The sequence below is a fragment of the Chanos chanos genome, chromosome 5 (genome assembly GCF_902362185.1).
Source record: "Chanos chanos chromosome 5, fChaCha1.1, whole genome shotgun sequence".
Lineage (NCBI taxonomy): Eukaryota > Metazoa > Chordata > Actinopteri > Gonorynchiformes > Chanidae > Chanos > Chanos chanos.
Genome location: NC_044499.1, coordinates 50,018,315 through 50,038,314, shown reverse-complemented (window position 1 = coordinate 50,038,314; position 20,000 = coordinate 50,018,315). Strand labels below are relative to the sequence as shown.

General features: G+C 42.7%; 1 protein-coding gene across 1 annotated transcript in view; it reads left to right on the top strand.

The window, feature by feature from the left end:
• Nucleotides 1–13,825: 13,825 nt before the first annotated feature.
• Nucleotides 13,826–20,000, top strand: part of LOC115812664 (ectonucleotide pyrophosphatase/phosphodiesterase family member 7-like) — a 7,449-nt gene continuing 1,274 nt past the window's right edge. Inside the window, exons 1-6 of the mRNA XM_030775150.1 lie at nucleotides 13,826–14,072; nucleotides 14,783–14,928; nucleotides 16,505–17,137; nucleotides 17,458–17,707; nucleotides 18,730–18,844; nucleotides 19,087–19,126. Coding sequence (XP_030631010.1) covers nucleotides 13,826–14,072; nucleotides 14,783–14,928; nucleotides 16,505–17,137; nucleotides 17,458–17,707; nucleotides 18,730–18,844; nucleotides 19,087–19,126 — 1,431 coding nt within the window. The remainder of the gene's footprint in view (nucleotides 14,073–14,782; nucleotides 14,929–16,504; nucleotides 17,138–17,457; nucleotides 17,708–18,729; nucleotides 18,845–19,086; nucleotides 19,127–20,000) is intronic.

Below are 20,000 nucleotides of genomic sequence, written 5' to 3'. Positions count from 1 at the left end.
ACACACACACACAAACACACACCCACAGTCACACACACACACACACACACACACACACACACAGAGTCACACACGTACGCACACGCTCACACACAGCTACACAGTCACACACACACACACACACACACACACACACACACAAACACACACCCACACACACACACACACACACACACACAAACACACACCCACACACACACACAGTCACACACACACACACACACACACACACAAACACACACCCACACACACACACACCCACAGTCACACACACACACACACACACACACACACACACACACACACACACACAAACACACACCCACACACACACACAGTCACACACACACACCCACACACACACACACACACACACACACACACACACACCCACAGTCACACACACACACACACACACACAGTCACACACACACACACACACAGAGTCACACACGTACGCACACGCTCACAGACAGCTACACAGTCACACACACACACACACACACAGTCACACACACCCACAGTCACACACACACACACACAGAGTCACACACGTACACACACGCTCACAGACAGCTACACAGTCACACACACACACACACAGTCACACACACCCACAGTCACACACACACACACACACAGTCACACACACACACACACACACACACACACAAACACACACCCACACACACACACAGTCACACACACACACACACACAGAGTCACACACGTACGCACACGCTCACACACAGCTACACAGTCACACACCCACACACACACAACCCCACAGAGGGTAAGGAAAGGATAAGGAATACTGGTTCTGTGTCGTGTCCAAAATATTCATGATTAAGTCTAATTCCAACACTGGCCTGTGTTTGTGTGTTCAAAGGTACTCATGTAAACAGAGACTAAACCTCTTGGGTTTTTGGGGTTTTTTTTGCTTTTTGTGACCTTTTGTGACCTTTGCATGTTTGTATTTGCATTTTGCTTACTATCAAAGCTGTTTTTCATGTCCTCCTTTTCCATTGCATTAAAAACACAAGAGTAATTAAAGTACGTATAATAATGAATTTGTCATAAACCAGCGGTGAAGGGGACACGACCTCGTCACAAACACACAGAGGCCCCCCTCTCTCAGCCCCCCTCTCTCAGCCCCCCTCTCTCAGCCACCCTCTCTGAGCAGGGTTTTTTTTTTTGCATTGCTGATCAACCCGGTCCAAGCATACATTCAATCAACGTCACCACGCCATTACTCATTATAGCCACTTGTTTTATGAAATTCCAGCCCGGGGGTGTGGGTCACACACACACACATACACACACACACACACACACACACACACACACACACACACACACACACACACACACACACCCCCTACCCTTCTGTAAAAATTGTGTTTGTAAATGAAATCAGACTTAACCATCCAATGGCTTTTCATCAATCTCTACGAGATGGCTGTTCGCCCTTGATTCATGCTGAGCTGCCCTTTCAGATCCTCGCTCTCTGTGTGTGTGTGTGTGTGTATGTGTGTGTGTGTGTGTGTGTGTTATGAGTTATGATCCTCTTCCTGACACTCAGCTGTGATGTCGATCTGGGACAGTCACTGGGAACCACACCTCAGCCTTAGACACTGACCCGTCCTCCTCATCATGTTCACGGTGACTCTAGACACCGCTACCCCCTGGACCGCTGCGCTATAATAAAGGTAAATCGTCTCTAAATGACCATCAATGACCCTGCACTGTGGTCCTTGGTTCATTCTTGCCGAAACATGACACTTGTTCTGTTCTTAAATATTGGTGACCTGTCAGAAAATGAACCCTATACTCTTCCTTTACAGTCTAGAATTAGATCTGAAAGAACTCTGACAGCAAACCATGACGAGGAACTAACTGCACGTTGCCTTCTGTTTGGCTCAGTGCAGAGTGTGCCATGTTGCATGAACCTGTGCCATCCTCCCTTACAAAAGCAGCTGCAGTGGTCTATAGGGTCCAAGACTCAGCCAGGGAGACAGGTGTGAGAGGTGAGACAGGGAAAGACTAGGCTGCAATTTAGGACCTGACCAGAGAGACAGGTGTGAGAGGTGAGACAGGGAAGGGCCAGGCTGCGATTTAGGACCTGACCAGAGAGACAGGTGTGAGAGGTGAGACAGCGAAGGGCCAGACTGCGATTTAGAACCAGACCAGAGAGACAGGTGTGAGAGGTGAGACAGGGAAGGGCCAGGCTGCGATTTAGGACCTGACCATGTCAGCTTGGACAGAGACAGGCCAGCTTGGCAGCCCTGATGCTGGTGTAGATGTACACACAGAGTCAGAGTCAGTGGATGCATACGCAGGGGGTTTTTCACATGCTGCCTGTCAAAAAGACATCTTTATCCATCCAAGCCTTCAGACGCAACCATTATAAAAAAACCCACGCACGGCCCGGCAGAGTGCAGCTATGGAAAAGAGCACTGGGCATTAACCCTGCCAGCTCCTCTCCGACCACAGCCGCAAAGGGGGGGATTACCACACAGAAATGAATCTGAGATACCTGTCATTCTGAGCTGATTAAAGCGCCTTTTCTCCTAGATCGGCGGACAGACAGCAAAGTATCCTTGGAAATTCGCATGCCACCATCCACAGCAGGGTCAAAGGCCAGAGCTTCCTATCTAGGAACATGCTTTACATACTGTACCTGGTTCACTTTTGGACTGACAATTCATTCATCACACCGGGACTGTAATAAAGTCGAACAAAAAGAGTTTAGCCGGGTATTTTAAAATATCAAATATCAAGTAATGCTTATAAAGCTATGCCTCATCTAAAAAGTTTACAGAGCTTGTGTCTCACATGTTTAACAGTTTTCCTTTCGGTTTTATAGGTGACATACAGTATCCGTGATAGAATTTGTCCTCTCTTTGTATTCGTGTCACAGCACGTCGTAACGGCACTCTGAATGCTGATTGGACGCCACCGCTCGTGCCAATCAGGGCAGTCCGAGTGACTGCCCGAGCCTTGGCACCTGTACCTCTTAATAAATAAAAATTCAGCGCACTCCTTCTCCAAACATCGATATTCAAGAGATCTACTCGGAGAGGGTTTAAGATGCTCCACAGCCCTGTTAACAGCAGCCAGAGATGGATCTATCCATAAGATCCTGAGCACAAATCGAACTGCCTGGAGAATAGTACCTCTGTGCTGACTACATAATGAAATGGTTACATTTCCCTGTGACAAACCACATTACGGAGCGCAGGAAACTGTCACGAAGGTAGCTCACCTTTAAACGAGCTTTTAATTAGATTAAAATGTATAGTTGGGAGGATCCGTGACCCGCTAAGACGTAAACTAGTGATTGTCATCAAGTCTTGGTCAGCCAGCGATTGTGTGTCTAATTAGTTATTGCATAAAAAAAATATATATATATAATTGAAGGTACTCTGAAACAGTCGCTTGAACAAAAAATAGTTTGCCAGACAAAAAATAGTAACTTAGTTGCAATCTCATCTTAGATATTGAAAGGATGTGACTAAACTGTTCGTTCGGGACAAACTGTAAGGTTGTGTTTGAGAGTGAGAGGTAACTCCATCTCCCATCAACTTTACGTCATTCTTCAGGCCGGTCCAACATGCGCACACTACATTTCTGTAAACAGCATTGTCCCAATCAAACAGCGCGATAAAAGTGACTCAGGTCTGACTGATATACACCTTGCTTCATCTGGCCTATACCACTCAAATGGATGTGTTCCTGTCTCTTTTATCCACGGTCTTTCTCTCTGGTTGTCCCTCTCTCTCTCTCTCTCTCTCTCTGTATGCTTCTATCTGCATCTGTGCTCTTAAAAACAGCCTGAAGTGCTGTAAATGCCACTCAGTGAGTCCCTGCTGTTTATCCTGTTAGCTCACACACACACACACACACACACCTCCAGCTTCCCAACGGAACCGTAAACAGGACAGGGCTTCTCTGATGAGAAGCGTGACCTCTGACCCCCGCAGAGTGATACCTCTGTTAACCCTATTCACAGACACACACACACACACACACACACACACACACACAGACAGTGATACCTCCACATACACTGTACAGAAATGAGAGTGGGCAAAATAACCAGTCATATCAAAACGTGGAGCTTTATTAAGATGGACACATTCATGACCAAATCCAGTTCGGTTTTAATTCAGTCAGAGTGGTGAGGATCTACAACTCCCCCCATCCCCTCCTGTCCTCTGTTAACTCCTGATTAATCATCAGCTTTGAATTCTTATACACTACCCTACCTCGAAAGCACACACGCACATGTCATAGAAGCGTATATAAAAATGTTTTTTCCTCTCATAACTGTGGCCTTTGAGAGACAGAGGTGAGAGAAGGATGTAACACACAAAAGGGAGGCGGAGGGCCGGGGAGGGGGGGGGGTGTTTGGTTGTGCAAAATGAGAGGAAAAGGTGGCCAGCTCTTTGATGCTAATCTGATTACCTTGATCTGTAACGTAAATTTAAATGATTTTCTTTCTCTTTCTCTCTTTCTCTCTCTCTCTCTCCGTCTCTCTCTCTCTTTTGGGGTTTCGGCTGCGGTTGGATGCCCTCTCAGCAGCCGGCTCCTTTGAAAAGAACGACTTTTAAAATTAGCCATAAATCACTGTCAGTGGGGGAGAGGCTGTTGTTCCAGTGGCCGGCTGGCAGTCGCAGGAGGGCGCTAAAGGTGGCGTGGCTATCTCGCCGCTCGATGGCACGCTTCACCGCTCCGCTTCAGGTACGTACACACGGCCACGTGACACGGCTCACACACACACACACACACACAGAAAGACATACATACTCATACACACACACACACACACACACAGTCTACCAACCCAAAAAAACCCACATATGCAACATCTCACATCAGTATCTACAAACACACGCTTTCATGCAAGCCTACGTCACAAAAACCGGGCACACACACAGCATTTTGTATCAATATCTACACAAATACTTAAACAATTCTCAGACACACACACACACACACACACACACACCACAAACAAATCCTGACACAGAATGTCAAAAATTAAACTGGCAAATACGGCCGTGGCGGTTCCTATAAATTACGAGAGGAAATCTCTAGAGCGGCTCGTGATAAACTGAGTCACTCAGTCACTCTCAGCCCTGTTCTTAGGCTCTTCTGTCATGTCGAGCCTAAGTGTACCGGTGCACAATACAATTTGAATACTGCATTAAAAAGAATATTACACAGTTTAAACTGAGACAACAGGCAGACCTTTATCCATAAAAGATCTGGAGAAAGTGGGCCATTTCCAAAGAGTGCAGATCCATAAATCAATAACCTCATTTAAAAAAAAAAGAAAGAAAGAAAGAAAGAAAGAAAGAAAGAAAGAAAGAAAGAAAGAAAGAAAGAAAGAAAGAAAGAAAGAAAGAAAAAGATGGAAACTTTGATGAAACTTTTGGTTCTGATTTCCAAAGCACTCCTTGACAATATTGCAAAATCGTTTTGAATAAAAGCAGGAATGGATGCAGTTCTCAGTTTTGAATCATTCCCCTTTCTCTATTTTAATCAAAACAGTATAACTCTATACTCTCTCTCTCTCTCTTTCTTTCTTTCTTTTCTCTCTGCTCTGATTTTAAACGTTGTTCAACTCTCAGTGTGAAATTTGAGCCTAGTTTTGCAAGAGTTCAGTTTTAATGACAGGCAATTAGTCAGGCTCAGTTTTGGTAGTGTTGAGAAAGCGTTGACAGCGTACATCCTGCTGATAAACAGCCCAGCGTGCGAGAACTGAGCCACAGGAAGCCAGCCATGCTGAAATCATCTGTTAAAGTCACAATTAGCGCTTCTAATTAATGGCAGAATTAAAGGTATTAGATATACTTGCGACTGGCACTGTGAAACAACATCAGCTGTTTAAACTAATTAAGCAAGAACAGGTGAGGGTACAGGAGTGAAAGCTACACTGATATCCAGAATGTGAAAGTTACAAAGGATTAAGAAAAACAATGCCAACACCACTGACCAATGGCGTTAAACCAAATTAGTTTCGCTTCCAACTGAACTCTAAGCTGCTCAAAAATGTCTTCTGCCAGACATCTGGCACAGTGGTCAGTTCACTTCCCTCTTCAAAAATCAGTTTTAGTACATTCACAGAGAATACCACAAAATGGGAGCAGCAACAATTTCAGCTGAAAAAAAAAAACTGCATTGAGAAGGAACTGTTTATGTTAAAGAAAGTCCTTGAATCAACTTTAATTTACTTATTTTTTGTTTTTGCCTTGTTTTTGTTTGTTTTTTTACAGAGAGATTGTGTGTGAGTGTGTGTGTGTGTGTGTGTGTGTGTGTGTGTGTGTTGTCCAAATCTTCCTTAAACAGATTCACCCAACACAGAACACTCTCTTTCAAACAGTGGTTGTGAGAGAGCACACAGATGTTAACCTACAGAACTGGCAAAGGCTTTTATTATTTGGTGCTTTTAAAACACAAACACTACACAGGCAGTATTTTGACCAGATCGTCACCTCAGCATCTGAAGTCTTGGGTTCAGTGGTTTGAAGTGATCAGCGAAAGCTTGATTATAAAAGAAGGCCCTATATTTAATTTTAGAGGTGGTGGGGATATCTTGGACAGGGTTAGAAGAGCTAAGTAACACAGCAAACCTCATCTCCTACATTTTACAAAATTTAGCATGATTGATAATACCTTCAGTAAGGTCAAGCACAAAGAACAGAGGTGTTACATGTAAAAAAAAAAAAAAAAGGGACCAAACATAAGAAATTGTTGCCATTCACTCACGTTAACTAACACGTTTTAGTTGTATAGCTTGCTCGCTATATAGATTGTCCACAGTTGCTTGCCTCAGAAAATTGTGCATGTATCATAATTACACAGTCAGACTACAAGTTAAATTCACTTCTGAGGAAGCTTGGTACATGTTACAGAGCGCAGTGGTGGCTGGGAAGGGGGCGGGGGGGGGGGGGGGGGGGGGGGGGGGCGTGTACAATGAGTCATTTTTCATGTTGGGTTGAACATATGCTCAAATGTCTCTTTTTTTTTTTTCTTTTTTCTTTTGCTGTAACATTTAGAAACTGTGAGATGAAAAGACAAGCGATTACACAGAATGGGTGCACCACTCCATATAGCTAAATAAGAGAGAAATTAACATGAGAAATTACCAGTAACAGAAGGGTTTTTTTTTTATAAACTGCTCTATACTGCTAGTTCTTTCCCATATTTTAAAATACACATTGTACGTTTGCTCTCACAGCTGACGAACCAAACTTGATTTAACATGAGAACAACGGTAACAAAAATCACATTTACCAAACAGTGCTGCAGCCCTTTGGCTCACAGACAATGAACTGGACAAGGTTTAAACCTGTAAACTTAATTTAGTGCAACCTTCCTGCACCCAGCTCTTGCAGTGACGTTTCCCAATCCTGCTTCACACCACCCAAAATTCTTCACATCTTAGGAAGCGTCTATGTTCCTTGCTCCAATGCACCTGCTTTAGGTGATCACAGGTGTGAGAATTAGCTGAGCTGGTGAATCAGGAGGGTATTCCAGAAAACTGATTTTGTGAAAACTCTGAGTTAGTTAACTCAGTACAAGTAGTAAACCTCCTAATAGAAGAGCTCTGTGGTTTCATTCTCTTAGCAAAATAAAGCCAGAGGGCTCTTCTGTTAGGAGGTTCACTACTTGCTCTGAGTTAACTAACTCAAGGGTTTTCACTAAACCCACTTTCTGGAATACCCCCCAGGTGTGTTTGAGCAGGGAGACACCTGAAAGGTGCAGTGAGAGACTCTAGGAGCTGGACTGAGAAGTGCCGTTATCACACAGTCTTTAGTAAGCCCTGAAACTTACAAACAAGTCCAAAAGAATGCTCTTTGGAACACCTCATAAAACAATCCTCTTTCCAGAGAACTCATCCAAGAGTGTGTTCCTTGTTTAAATCTGTAAAAAAAAAAAAAAAAAAGACCTCAGTCCCCTACGAGAACGAATGCTGATTCTCTCCATGTTTACCTTAAAATCTCTGATTAACTTCCAGTGTTTACTCTGTTCGCTTGCATTTGTGGACATGTTCAGCGTCTTTAGGCGATGCTGCTATTAAAACTTCTCAGAACAGACCTTTGGTAGTGAAAAGTGCATGCATGTGAATGAATATGAATGAGAGATAAGTAATGAAGTGTTTAATCTCTTACATACACAGACAGAGATTAGATAGTCACCTTGAACTGACACCAAGGCCAAACAATACAAACCAAGTCTGAATCGCAAGCTGTCAAGACTGTTTGATTGACGGCAGTGGGACTCATAAAACGCTATTGACCAGAACCTTGTTACAGAGGACATGCGGTAACAGGCACAGGCATGACTATCTGTAATAATTTAGCTGGTTTTACACATTGTGCCGTTTTGGATCCGTCACACATGCAAACACGGAACATTTTTGATCTGGACAACTGTGACAGGTTGACAAATCTTGTGCGTTTGTTATGATGATAAATAAATTAATCACATGGACAAATGAACAGAAGCCATCTGAAAATACTGTTCGGCTGAGATGAATAATCCCAAATTGTGACGTTATCGCGCCAAAGAAGGAATGTCATTCTGGATTAGTGAACAGAAATGATGAAGTATTTGTTAACATACCACAATAAGATCATATTCTGCGTTAACATGGATAAGCTCTGAAGTTTGTGGCGGAATATTTCAGTACGCTCAGATATTCTGGTCTGGGGCGGGGGGGGCGGGGAGGGGGCGCGTTTGCGTGACTCAGTGATTTAACCCATCTTATTTGACAGCCCAAACGCTTTCAGAATCTGTCTCTCTCAAACTCTCATGTTGAGGGGGCCCTGCAAAAATACCATCGTTTTCGGATTTTATTTCTTTCACAGAACAAATCTCTATCAGCCATGCTATTCTGATTCGTTTCTCGAACCTTGAAGTTAAGCCAGTGAGGTAACGTGACTCTGTGTGATTCTGATAAACAGAAATATTTAAGATTTAAAGCTTAACTTGTAATTTTAGAAGTCCGCTAATTAGCTTTAGTCAGCAAACACACACACACACACACACACACACACACACACACACACCTTTAACCTGATATAGACTGAAGTTTTGGGATCTTTGATCTGGGATCTTTTATCTCTTACATAACCCAGGTGTGTTTCTAGACTTCCCAAACGGCAAACAATGTGGCACTGATGTGGCTACATACTGTGACGAGATAAGTTTTTTGATATTGTGTCAGTGTCTGTGGAAGTCGCCGCCCAAGTGATTGTACAGCCGAGTGAAACGGGCATCAGACACGCTTCTCACACAGAGTACTAAAGCATGGCTGGCGTGCCCATAATCACCTCTGGAGGAGTGTCTATGATCCAATTTGCTTGATTTATCAATTAGCATTTAGCGAGTGCTCTCGCTGTACGTGGAGGTGAAAGAGGCCATCAAAGAGGCAGGATGAAGAAGGTTTTTAACGCTGCTGCTCTTCAGTCTTAGCTTTCATGTTTCCCCTACTCAGAGTTTCTCAACTGACCGCGCACTTCTGCTCTGACTTAGCGCTAGCGCACCTCACTCAGGCCGTCCACTGATCAGCGTTGCCACGGCTGCAGGCGAAAGCTTGTGCTCGTCTGTGGCTTACTAACAGCATGCACTGCACGCTAACCATACTGTGCGCTGATTTGATGGGTGAGAGAAGGAAAGAAGCCGAAAAACAAACATCAGTGTGTTAAGCGTTAACTGCACTGTGAAGCAGGCTGAAGTGTCCTGAATAAATTGGTAGTCTAAGTGGACTACCACTCCTCTATTCCACTCTGGGATCGGTTGTTCTAGAACATTCTGGAGGGAAAGCTTACTTCGCATAATCCCGATATTTTGGTCATATGAGCAGTTTTATTATACTCTTATTTATAAATTACTTTACATACCTCACAGTTTTCTGACCAAGCGCACTCACTTTCAGAATCAAGTCTTAAAAATCCTTATGAATAACACACAGCACAAGCTGCAGTCCGTGGGCCCTGTTTGGCACAGAAATGTATAACTGCAGAGGTGAAGAGCAAAAACATGTGATAGGGCGGGGTCATCAGGATTGAGAGAAGTTCTGCTCAATAGCATGGACAGATTGATCAGATATTGGTGTTCCAGAATGGGGCGGGGGGGGGGGGGGGCAGGGCTTTAGAACGCTTGATTGTGTAAGCTCTGGGAAGGAGAAAAGAAATCATTTGGAACAGACCTCTAAAAACTGCCACCCCGAGGGGGAAGGGGGGGGGGGCAGATTTGTTGCTCATTTAATCAGCTGTCAGACAGGAGTTTTCTTGGAGCTTCACAGATAACCTGAGAAATAGGAGGTATTCTCTAGGAAAGGGGGTCGTTGTGCCGTGGTTCAGTGCCTTGGTGGGTGGGAAAACCGAAGCAGTAATGTTGAATCACAGGCGGGATTATGAAAAGCGAAGGGTCACGGCGGTGTGCTATCTCGCATGTAAAACCTGCCATGGATGTAACCAGGATGTAAACCTGCAAGGCGTAAGGTCAAGTGTAGGTCAAGTCAATGAAATGTCCAATAATGTTAGAGGGCAGTAACCGGATGGGAGGAGCCGGAATGGACGGACAGGACTTGAGACAAGGCATCATACAGCTGAGGCAGGATATTGAATGTGTGCATTAAAACCCTCTCCATCATAAACATTCAGTGGTCTCTTAAAAGATTACTGAGATTCGAGATCATCTGCAGGGCCTGGACCAACACTGAGGTGACAGACAGCCAGAGTCACTCCTCAGGACATGGTGTTTCTCATAGCCTTATTATTCTCACCAAGTTCTCTGGCTAAAACTGTGAGAGGTGTGATTCAGATTCAAACTTAATTTACTTATTTTCATCCCTGGTTTACCTTGAATGAAATTTTTTAAAACTTTTTTTTTGTTTAGTCTTTTGTTTTCTTTCTGTCTTTGTTTTGCTTGATTATTTATAACTTACATATTATTATAACAAATTAATATTTGTTCATTTTGGTTTTAGTCCTTATTACATTTTACCCATGTGCATATGCCGCCATCTGCTGGACACATACATGCATCAATATCGCATTTTATTTTTCACATACATTACGTTTATTTACAGTTAAGCCCAAAATTATTCATACCCATACCAAATTTGCATTTATGGTAAATTTTATTTGACCCATAGGTTTCAGCTGGCTGGAAATGACATAGACAACTGTCAAAAGATGGAAAGACATTGTGTCACAAATGTTAATGATAAATTCTATGGGTTTTTTTTTACATTTTTACCAAAAATAACATGTCCAAAATGATTCATACCCCTTCAAATTGTCACATATTTTTGAGAAAATGCAAGCTTCTATACCATTTCACATGGTCTTGGTCATTTTTACCATGTTCTAGAGCATTCTAATCAACTTTAAATTGAGAGCAGTCCATGCAGTAGTTCTCTAGGCAGTTAATTGCAAGTCATGGCTAAAACCAAAGAGCTTAGCAAGGACCTCTGGTTGCACATTTTGGCTGCTCACAAGACAGGGAAAGGCTATTAGGCCATGTCCAAGTGTTTTCAAGTGCCAGTGGCCACAATGCAAAGTATAGTCTAAAAGTACAAGGAGTTCTACACTGTGAAAAAATCTCAAAGGGTGGGGTAGGAAGCCAAAAGTGACCCCTGCGCTGGCAAGAATGGCAGTGTGAGAGGCGGAGAAGAATCCAAGGATCACCCCCGGGGCCACCCTGATGAACCTGAGCAATTCTGGTACCAACATCTCAAGACAGACACTCCAGCAGACACCGCACAAGGCTGGTCTCCATGTATGCCGACCAAGGAGGACTCCACTTCTCCAAAAGAGAAAAGAAGAAAGCTTTCGGTCATCAGTTCTGTGGTAGGACGGCCAAAAAACGTTCTTCTTTGTCCAGGCGAGGAGTTTGCAATGGCTGGGCGAGCCTTAGTGTGCCTGTCTTGGAGAAGTGGAGTCCTCCTTAGTCGGTGTACATGGAGACCAGCCTTGTGCGGTGTCTGCTGGAGTGTCTGTCTTGAGATGTTGGTACCAGAATTGCTCAGGTTCATCAGGGTGGCCCCGGGGGTGATCCTTGGATTCTTCTCCGCCTCTCACACTGCCATTCTTGCCAGCGCAGGGGTCACTTTTGCCTTCCTACCCCACCCTTTGAGATTTTTTCACAGTGTAGAACTCCTTGTACTTTTAGACTATACTTTGCATTGTGGCCACTGGCACTTGAAAACACTTGGACATGGCCTAATAGCCTTTCCCTGTCTTGTGAGCAGCCAAAATGTGCAACCGGAGGTCCTTGCTAAGCTCTTTGGTTTTAGCCATGACTTGCAATTAACTGCCTAGAGAACTACTGCATGGACTGCTCTCAATTTAAAGTTGATTAGAATGCTCTAGAACATGGTAAAAATGACCAGGACCATGTGAAATGGTATAGAAGCTTGCATTTTCTCAAAAATATGTGACAATTTGAAGGGGTATGAATCATTTTGGACATGGCATTTCAGGTACAAATGTAAAAAAACAAAACATAACATAGAAATAGTTCAAATGTATCATTAACATCTCTGACACAATGTCTTACCATCTTTTGTCACTTGTTTATGTCATTTCCAGTCAGATGAAATTCACTATAAATGCAAAGTTGGCATGGGTATGAATAATCTTGGGCTTAACTGTACACAAATATAAATTTATGTGTGTGTATGTATATATATATATATATATATATATATATATATATATATATATATATATATATATATATATATATATTATATTTATATTTTCCTATGATGTGAGCATTTATATTCCTTCTGTACATGAAGCAGAGAGTGGACTGCGCTGAAGTCCACTAGATATTGAATAAATCATGATTTATTTTTACTGAGTCACCTGGATTCATTAACTGGGTCATCAGAGAGTGTTTGCGTGTCTAATTGCTTTTACAGTACAGATCTAAATAACAAAAGGGCGCCTCCCTGTTCATACCGGAGCTATCAGTCAAGAGATCAACCCCGAGGTGAATCACGTTGTCCACTTATCAGATGTTCAGTTCTCTCTGTTGTCCTTGTATTAAAATCAATAGGTTCAACTTTAAATATGTTAATCGCACAACTGTTAATGGATTATCTATTGAACTGCTGCAGCGTTGTACTAACCTGTTACGCAACTTTGCGCCAGAGTAAACCAATTGTTTCATCTCTCTATTGAGACACATCTGCTCGTGGGAAATTATTAGTGAAAGTTTATGAGTGAAGCTGATCTAAGAACTACAGCTCTCAGCAATTACCTGAGATCAGCTTTTCTTAATCACCAACATTGTCTTAAAAGCCACTTTGATTTCTGGACAGTAGAGTCTGTCTTGACCAGGCTCCTTATGGTTCAGCTCTTAGGGACATTGCTTCAAACTGTTTTTGCCCGCAATAAAAGCCTCTTAAAACCATATTTTGAAGACCTGCTCCTCAGAAGCAAAGTCTCTGTTTTGAGAATTCAAAAATTAATCTTACTGTTTTACTATTTTATAAACATTTTAGTACTTAAAACCCTCCAAAAGGTCCTGACAGGGAAACAAGATTTAAAAAAGAAAAAAATAATTAATAGTAGTTTATGTGTTGTATGTGTTGTGGAGGTCTAATAAATCAGTGCAAAGTTTGGAGCAATAGCGTTTAACTCCTCAAACTCAGATAAGGTTATTGATAAGATAAACTGGACTAATCAACTTGTAAAACTCAGAGTGCACTTAAAAAGCATGCAACTTAAGCAGATAGCGCTAGACAGTGATCAAACCTCGCTGCTAAACTCCGGGAAACCTCTAAGCGTTTGCCGTCATGCTGTTAGCAGTGTCTCTGTGTCTGCTGGTCGCGTCTCCCTCGTTGTCCGCCCCTGCAGGGCAACCCCAGACCAGAGCGAGGAACAAGCTCCTCTTCATCTCGTTTGACGGTTTTCGTTGGGACTATGACCGCGATGTGGACACCCCAAACCTGGACCAGATGGCACTGGATGGAGTCAAAGCCACCTACGTCACCCCACCTTTTCTGACCATCACCAGTCCGACACACTTCACCCTTCTGACAGGTAACGAGACATAATTATGAACACGTGAACCTTGGCATCTGGGCATCTTAAGTGCAGTCAGTTGAGTTGAATTTGAGGTTGACAGGAAAGATTTAAATACTGATCGATTACTGGGGTAAGACTTTGGAAGAAGAAGTTGGAATTAAATGCAGCTGGCATGAAATGGCATCAGGCAAAAGGTCATTATCGGTCACGGAGGTCAATCTGGGGGGAATGATCGGCTTTGTAACTTTGTGGTCTGTGTTCTGTGATCTGAGGTATGGTTCACATGAATTTTACTGTCTGTCACTGAATAAAATGGGGTTTCCCAATACCAGTCCAGGGGTATCATTAGAAATAACATAGTTTAGTTCATGCCTAGCACTAGTATGTCTTCTTCAAGACACCCAGGGGTCAGTAATCAGCAGAGAGGCTGGATCAGATGTGGTAAAGGTGGGAGAGAATGAAATTGTGTAGTCGTGTGAGTCCCCAGGCCTGGAGTTAAGAACACTACAATAGACCAGAACAATTGAAATTTGGTTCTGTAACTTAATATGTGTGAATGAATATATGTGAGTGAAGCACTGAATTTTCTTTTCCGTGTCCTTTTCTAATACTGTGCCTATTTGTCTGATTTAACAATTAAATAGTTTAAATATGCAGATGTAAAACAAACAAAAAAAAAAAATAGATGTTTTGATGTAATCAGAGATAATGTTGTCTTTGTTTAGGCAAGTACATTGAGAACCATGGAGTCATCCACAACATGTGGTTTAACACGACCACGCAGGAGAAGAAACAGTACTACGAGACCCAGTTTGTGGATGATTACTGGGACAACGGCAGTCTTCCCATCTTTATCACAGCACAGAGACAGGTAAAACTCACAGAATCACACTGGTAAAACTCACAGAATCACACTGGTAAAACTCACAGGATCACACTGGTGAAACTCACAGAATCACACTGGTAAAACTCACAGGATCACACTGGTAAAACTCACAGGATCACACTGGTGAAACTCACAGAATCACACTGGTAAAACTCACAGAATCACACAGGTAAAACTCACAGGATCACACTGGTGAAACTCACAGAATCACACTGGTAAAATTCACAGAATTACACAGGCCAAGTCTAACCTGACTGGTTCTGAAAGAGCTTGGAGACAGTTTAAAATCCTCTGAACCAGCTCAGAGACAAGTGAAAATCAGAGAAAGATGCCTGGACACGGGTCAAGCCCAGTCTAGTCTTGAGACAGGACAAGTTATTTTGGAGACAGGTGAAGTCTTCTTAAAATGAGCTCAAAGAGAAGTAACATCCGCTTAAGTGACTTGAGAGACAGGTGAAGTCGGCGTAAACTGCTTCTGACTGGTAAAGTCTAATATTTATTTATGCCTTACTTAATCGTGTTCAGGTTTGTGTTGTGTTCAGGTTCTCCTGATAAGGGATAGGACAGGCTATTTGTCTCTACACCCTAAGAGCAACTTTGAATTTACATTGGTCACTCAAACAATATAATGAGGTTACGTTGGATTATAGAGGAGCCTATTTAAACAACCTCAGAGAGAAGCTATGCATGGTTTCTCCATCTATGAAACACATCAACTCAGAGAGGCACACTCAGAGAAGTGTCTAAAAATTTGTCCCAAAAAAAAAAAAAAACCAGTTAAAGCACTTGACAAAATGAGTGAAGTTTAACCAAATCTTTCTTCCAGACAGAGAAAGGTCTACAGTTTACAATTTGGTATTTTGGTATTTGAGCCAAAGCGACTTACAATAAGTGCATCAGTCAGATCCTATTACCTCATAAACAGATATCAAAATAAGGCTGTGCATTAATTTACCCTGCTAGTCACGCCACTTCAGAGACAGTGAGAGCCTGGCTATTCCCAGATCAGATTTTTACATTTATTTTGCTTTTGTGACACAATATGGTTCAGACAGTTTCTCAGAGAGATGCATGGGTTGTTTTTCACAAACAGGACGACTCAGGAAAAAAAAAAAAATGTGTTTAGTCCTTTTGAAAGTGCAACCGCAGTGCTGTGCTAAAGGTTCTGATAAAGACTTTGACAGGCTATGACCTTGACCAGTCCAGTGTAAATACTCTGTCTGCAATATGGCTCTGACTTCAATTCAAAGCACTGTAAAAACAGCCAGGCAGATAACAGCAAGACTGATCCTCAGTGTGTCCTTTGATATTATAGAGAATATAGTAATAACATGAGCCCATAAGAATCTGCAAGATAATCAACAAGCACTCAATAAAACATCATGTTGGCTACTCATAGGAGCTTACATGTGAGGCAGTGAAGGCAGATTAAGAGAACTTCACTTAACTTAAAGCTCAGTCATACCAAGAAGGCAACTCTCTGCTTTGCCTTTGAGCAGCGAGCCTTTGAGCTCAAATGTTTGCGTGTGCCTAGCTCTGTTTCTCTGTGGCGTTGTTTCAGGGCTTAAAGGCAGGGTCAATGCACTTCCCGGGCACCGCGGCCTCTTACCAGAAGGAGACGCTGAAAGTGAGGGACGTGGAGCCCCGGTTCTACGACCACAAGAACGAGACGCTGTGGAGGATGAAAGTGGACAAAGTAATGAAGGAATGGTTCGTGGATATGGACCTGGACTTTGTCACCCTTTATTTCGGCGATCCCGACGCAACCGGGCATGCGCACGGGCCGGATTCTCTCGAGCGTCAGGAGGCGGTCAGGAAAGTCGATCGAACGATGGGCTACATCCGCGACATGGCTCGGAGCCTCGGCCTGTCGGAACGCCTGAACATCATCATCACCGCCGACCACGGGATGACCACGGTTTTGAGAGACGGTCTGGTCGAAGAGATCATGCTGTCCAAAATCCCAGGCTTTTCCTTCAGGGATCTGAAATTCCACCTGGTGGACTACGGCCCCACGGGGATGCTGCTGCCCAAAGACGGGATGCTGGACAAGGTGTACAACGCCCTGAAAGGCGGGCATCCCCACCTTCACGTCTACAAGAGAGAAGAGATGCCAGAGCGATTTCACTACTCCAAACACCCGCGTCTTCTGCCCATCATCCTTTACGCTGATCCCGGATACGTCATCAACGGGGTGAGAGAAGATGGGAGGAGACGGCGTCACGCTGTTTTCACACGACACTGAGATGATTAAATCCCTTACTCTGTCTGATGACATGATGAATCTACTCTGACATTTATTTTTCACACAAAAAGTACATGTGCACTCGTAGATACAGATATAGACGTATAGACGAACATGTAGATAGACATATGGTGTACGAAGAGTGTGTTAGTACAAACAGTTGTTTATGTTGCTGTTGATGTTATTATTGTTACTATCATTCAATTATAATCTATTGTTTTGTCATAGCTGTTGGGTATATGTTATATTTTCTGTTTCGTCCCCTGCAGTTCTATCCGTTCCAGTTCAATAAGGGAGAGCACGGCTTTGATAACTTGGCCATGGACATGAAGCCCTTCTTCAGGGCGGTGGGGCCTGACTTCCACAAAAACCTGGAGGTGGGACCTTTTGAAACCATCCACATTTACTCTCTGCTCTGTCACTTACTGGGCATCACTCCAGAACCCAACGACGGCTCTCTGGAAGTCACCAAACATCTGCTGCTCTCCGACGGCACGAATGACTCAAGGAGCCCGACGGGTACGAGACCGAAACATTCCGCTAACCAGTCAGGTTCACACCAGTCAGGTTCAGAGCAGTCAGGTTCAGACCAGTCAGGTTCACACCAGTCAGGTTCAGAAACACTTCTCGCTAAGGGGAGGGCACAGGGAATCTGGGAATGTTCTCTCGAGCGTCAGTGGAGTGTGTTACAACAGGGACATGCTTATTTTGTCAGTATAAAAACGCTAATCTTTGTTCCTCCACACACTGAACCGTGACAGTCAGGGTTAACCTTTTGTAACCTAATGTCACTGAGAGATAAGTGGACAGTATCTGATGGCTGATAGAAAATCTCTTACATGATAGTCTTGGCTACAGATTGCAACAATCAGATAAAACCCAACACAAATAAACCATATCTCTTTATCATGAGTAGGACCAAAAATATTTATTCATTCTGACAACACAAAAGCTTTGATAAGGTTATGTATCTGCCCGTGCAGTAAAGACACGCCAAGCGAGAAATTCTTCCCCTGAGATGCAGTTCCTAACAGGGAGATTTAGGGAGGGTTCAGAACAGCTCTGTTTAAGAGGAGAAGGTGACACGGAGCGCAGATCTTAAAAAAAAAATTCTTATAAAACGTTAACTGAAAAATAAAAGTCTGACTTTTCAGTGACACCTAGCAGTTAAATTTTACTTTCCCATTGCTTGCCATTACTTGTTATCATGTTCGGTGGTAAATGTGTTATAATATCCAAACAAAACAATTCGGCTTTCGGTTCTGTACTCTCGCATTAACTTCATCTTTTCTCATAATGACATGGCTATTATGAATTATTCCTAAAACACTATCAGTTTCATACCCGTCCATAACAAATCTCATTCTGTACCATGCCTTATGGCGTCGCCCGGTTTGTCATGCTGGTTTTAAATCAACTGTCTCTCACACACATTTCAGCTTCACACAGCTTGACGTTCCCTCAGACCGTGAGATTACATTGCATGATTCTATCTCTCTTTTTTTTAAAAAAAAAATATGTCTCTTTTCCCCCCCACACAGAATCTGTGCAGTACAGACTGTTTCTGGGTTTTGCTGCAGTGGCTGGATTTCTCGTCATCGTCTTTGTAATAATGACTACCTTCCATGCTGTCAAACGGCACAGAGCCAGACCTCGGTACACTTCTGTTTTTACCACGGTTTTTTACCGCTCTCCATGACACTGTTTTATCTTTCTGCAATGAGTAGACGTCCAACCGTGTTTTAGTAGCATTATTATTATTGTTGTTGTTGTTATTAGTAGTAGTAGTAGTACTAATATGGGGGTGGTTGCCATACAAGTTCAAATGAATGGCACCAGGCTGCAATACATTTTCTTTGTTAAATTTTCTTTGTTTTTTTTTTTTCTCCTTTTTCCAGGTCTGATAGCTCGCCTCGTGAACCTGAGGAGAAGGAAGACGTGAAACAAACTAATTTCTGAAACAGCTGAGTGACACCCAGTCAGATAGCATCCCCCAGACTCAGGGCTGGAACAAGCACAAGGAGAAGTACTGTCACTAAAGAAAAATGCACTCCAAGCAGAGTTAAACTGACAACCGTTTTGGTAAACTGTAAATGAGTGACCATTGTACTCTGAAGTGTTTTTCAGGAGGGATACTTTAATTCTACGTAGAGGTTTTTTTTTTAGTAACAGTAACTCTACTTGTCCTTTTTCCACCGATGCCCAAACTGTGATTTAACAACATAGCAGCTCTTAAGCATGCCTCCAAGTTTATTTTTTCCCCTCTCCAAAAATGTGTTTGCATATCTGTGTAATTTCATGTCATTTGGATGAAAAACTGGTGTTAATGCATTTCTATATTTAATTTATTAAAACTTTGTCGTTTTCAATTCTTGGACTGGAATTAATATTTAGCTGAAGTTTTTTTTTCTTTCTTTTTTTTTTTTCTGTGTCACCAGATAAACTGAAAACATCATCATGTTCTGTGAACATAGTCATAAATCTGTCTTTATCGATGAATAAGTCTACCCCTGCAGATAAAGAACATATTACAAAGCATTTCTTATCTTTAACATTTGCTTGAGGTGAAGAGAAACAATGCACGACTTTTTGGTGCCACCTAGTGGATACTGTAAAAACGTCACCCTTGGAGCAACGTGTCATGAGAATATGGTCGATCAGAACTAAGTCATGGACAATTTACACCACAAAACACAAATAAATATATTTTAAGAAGCATGAAGGGTAGACAGCCTCTTTTGAAAATATGATCACATGTCATCCTGGCATGAAACACACAAACAAAGAAAGAAAGCCATACCAATTAATCTCA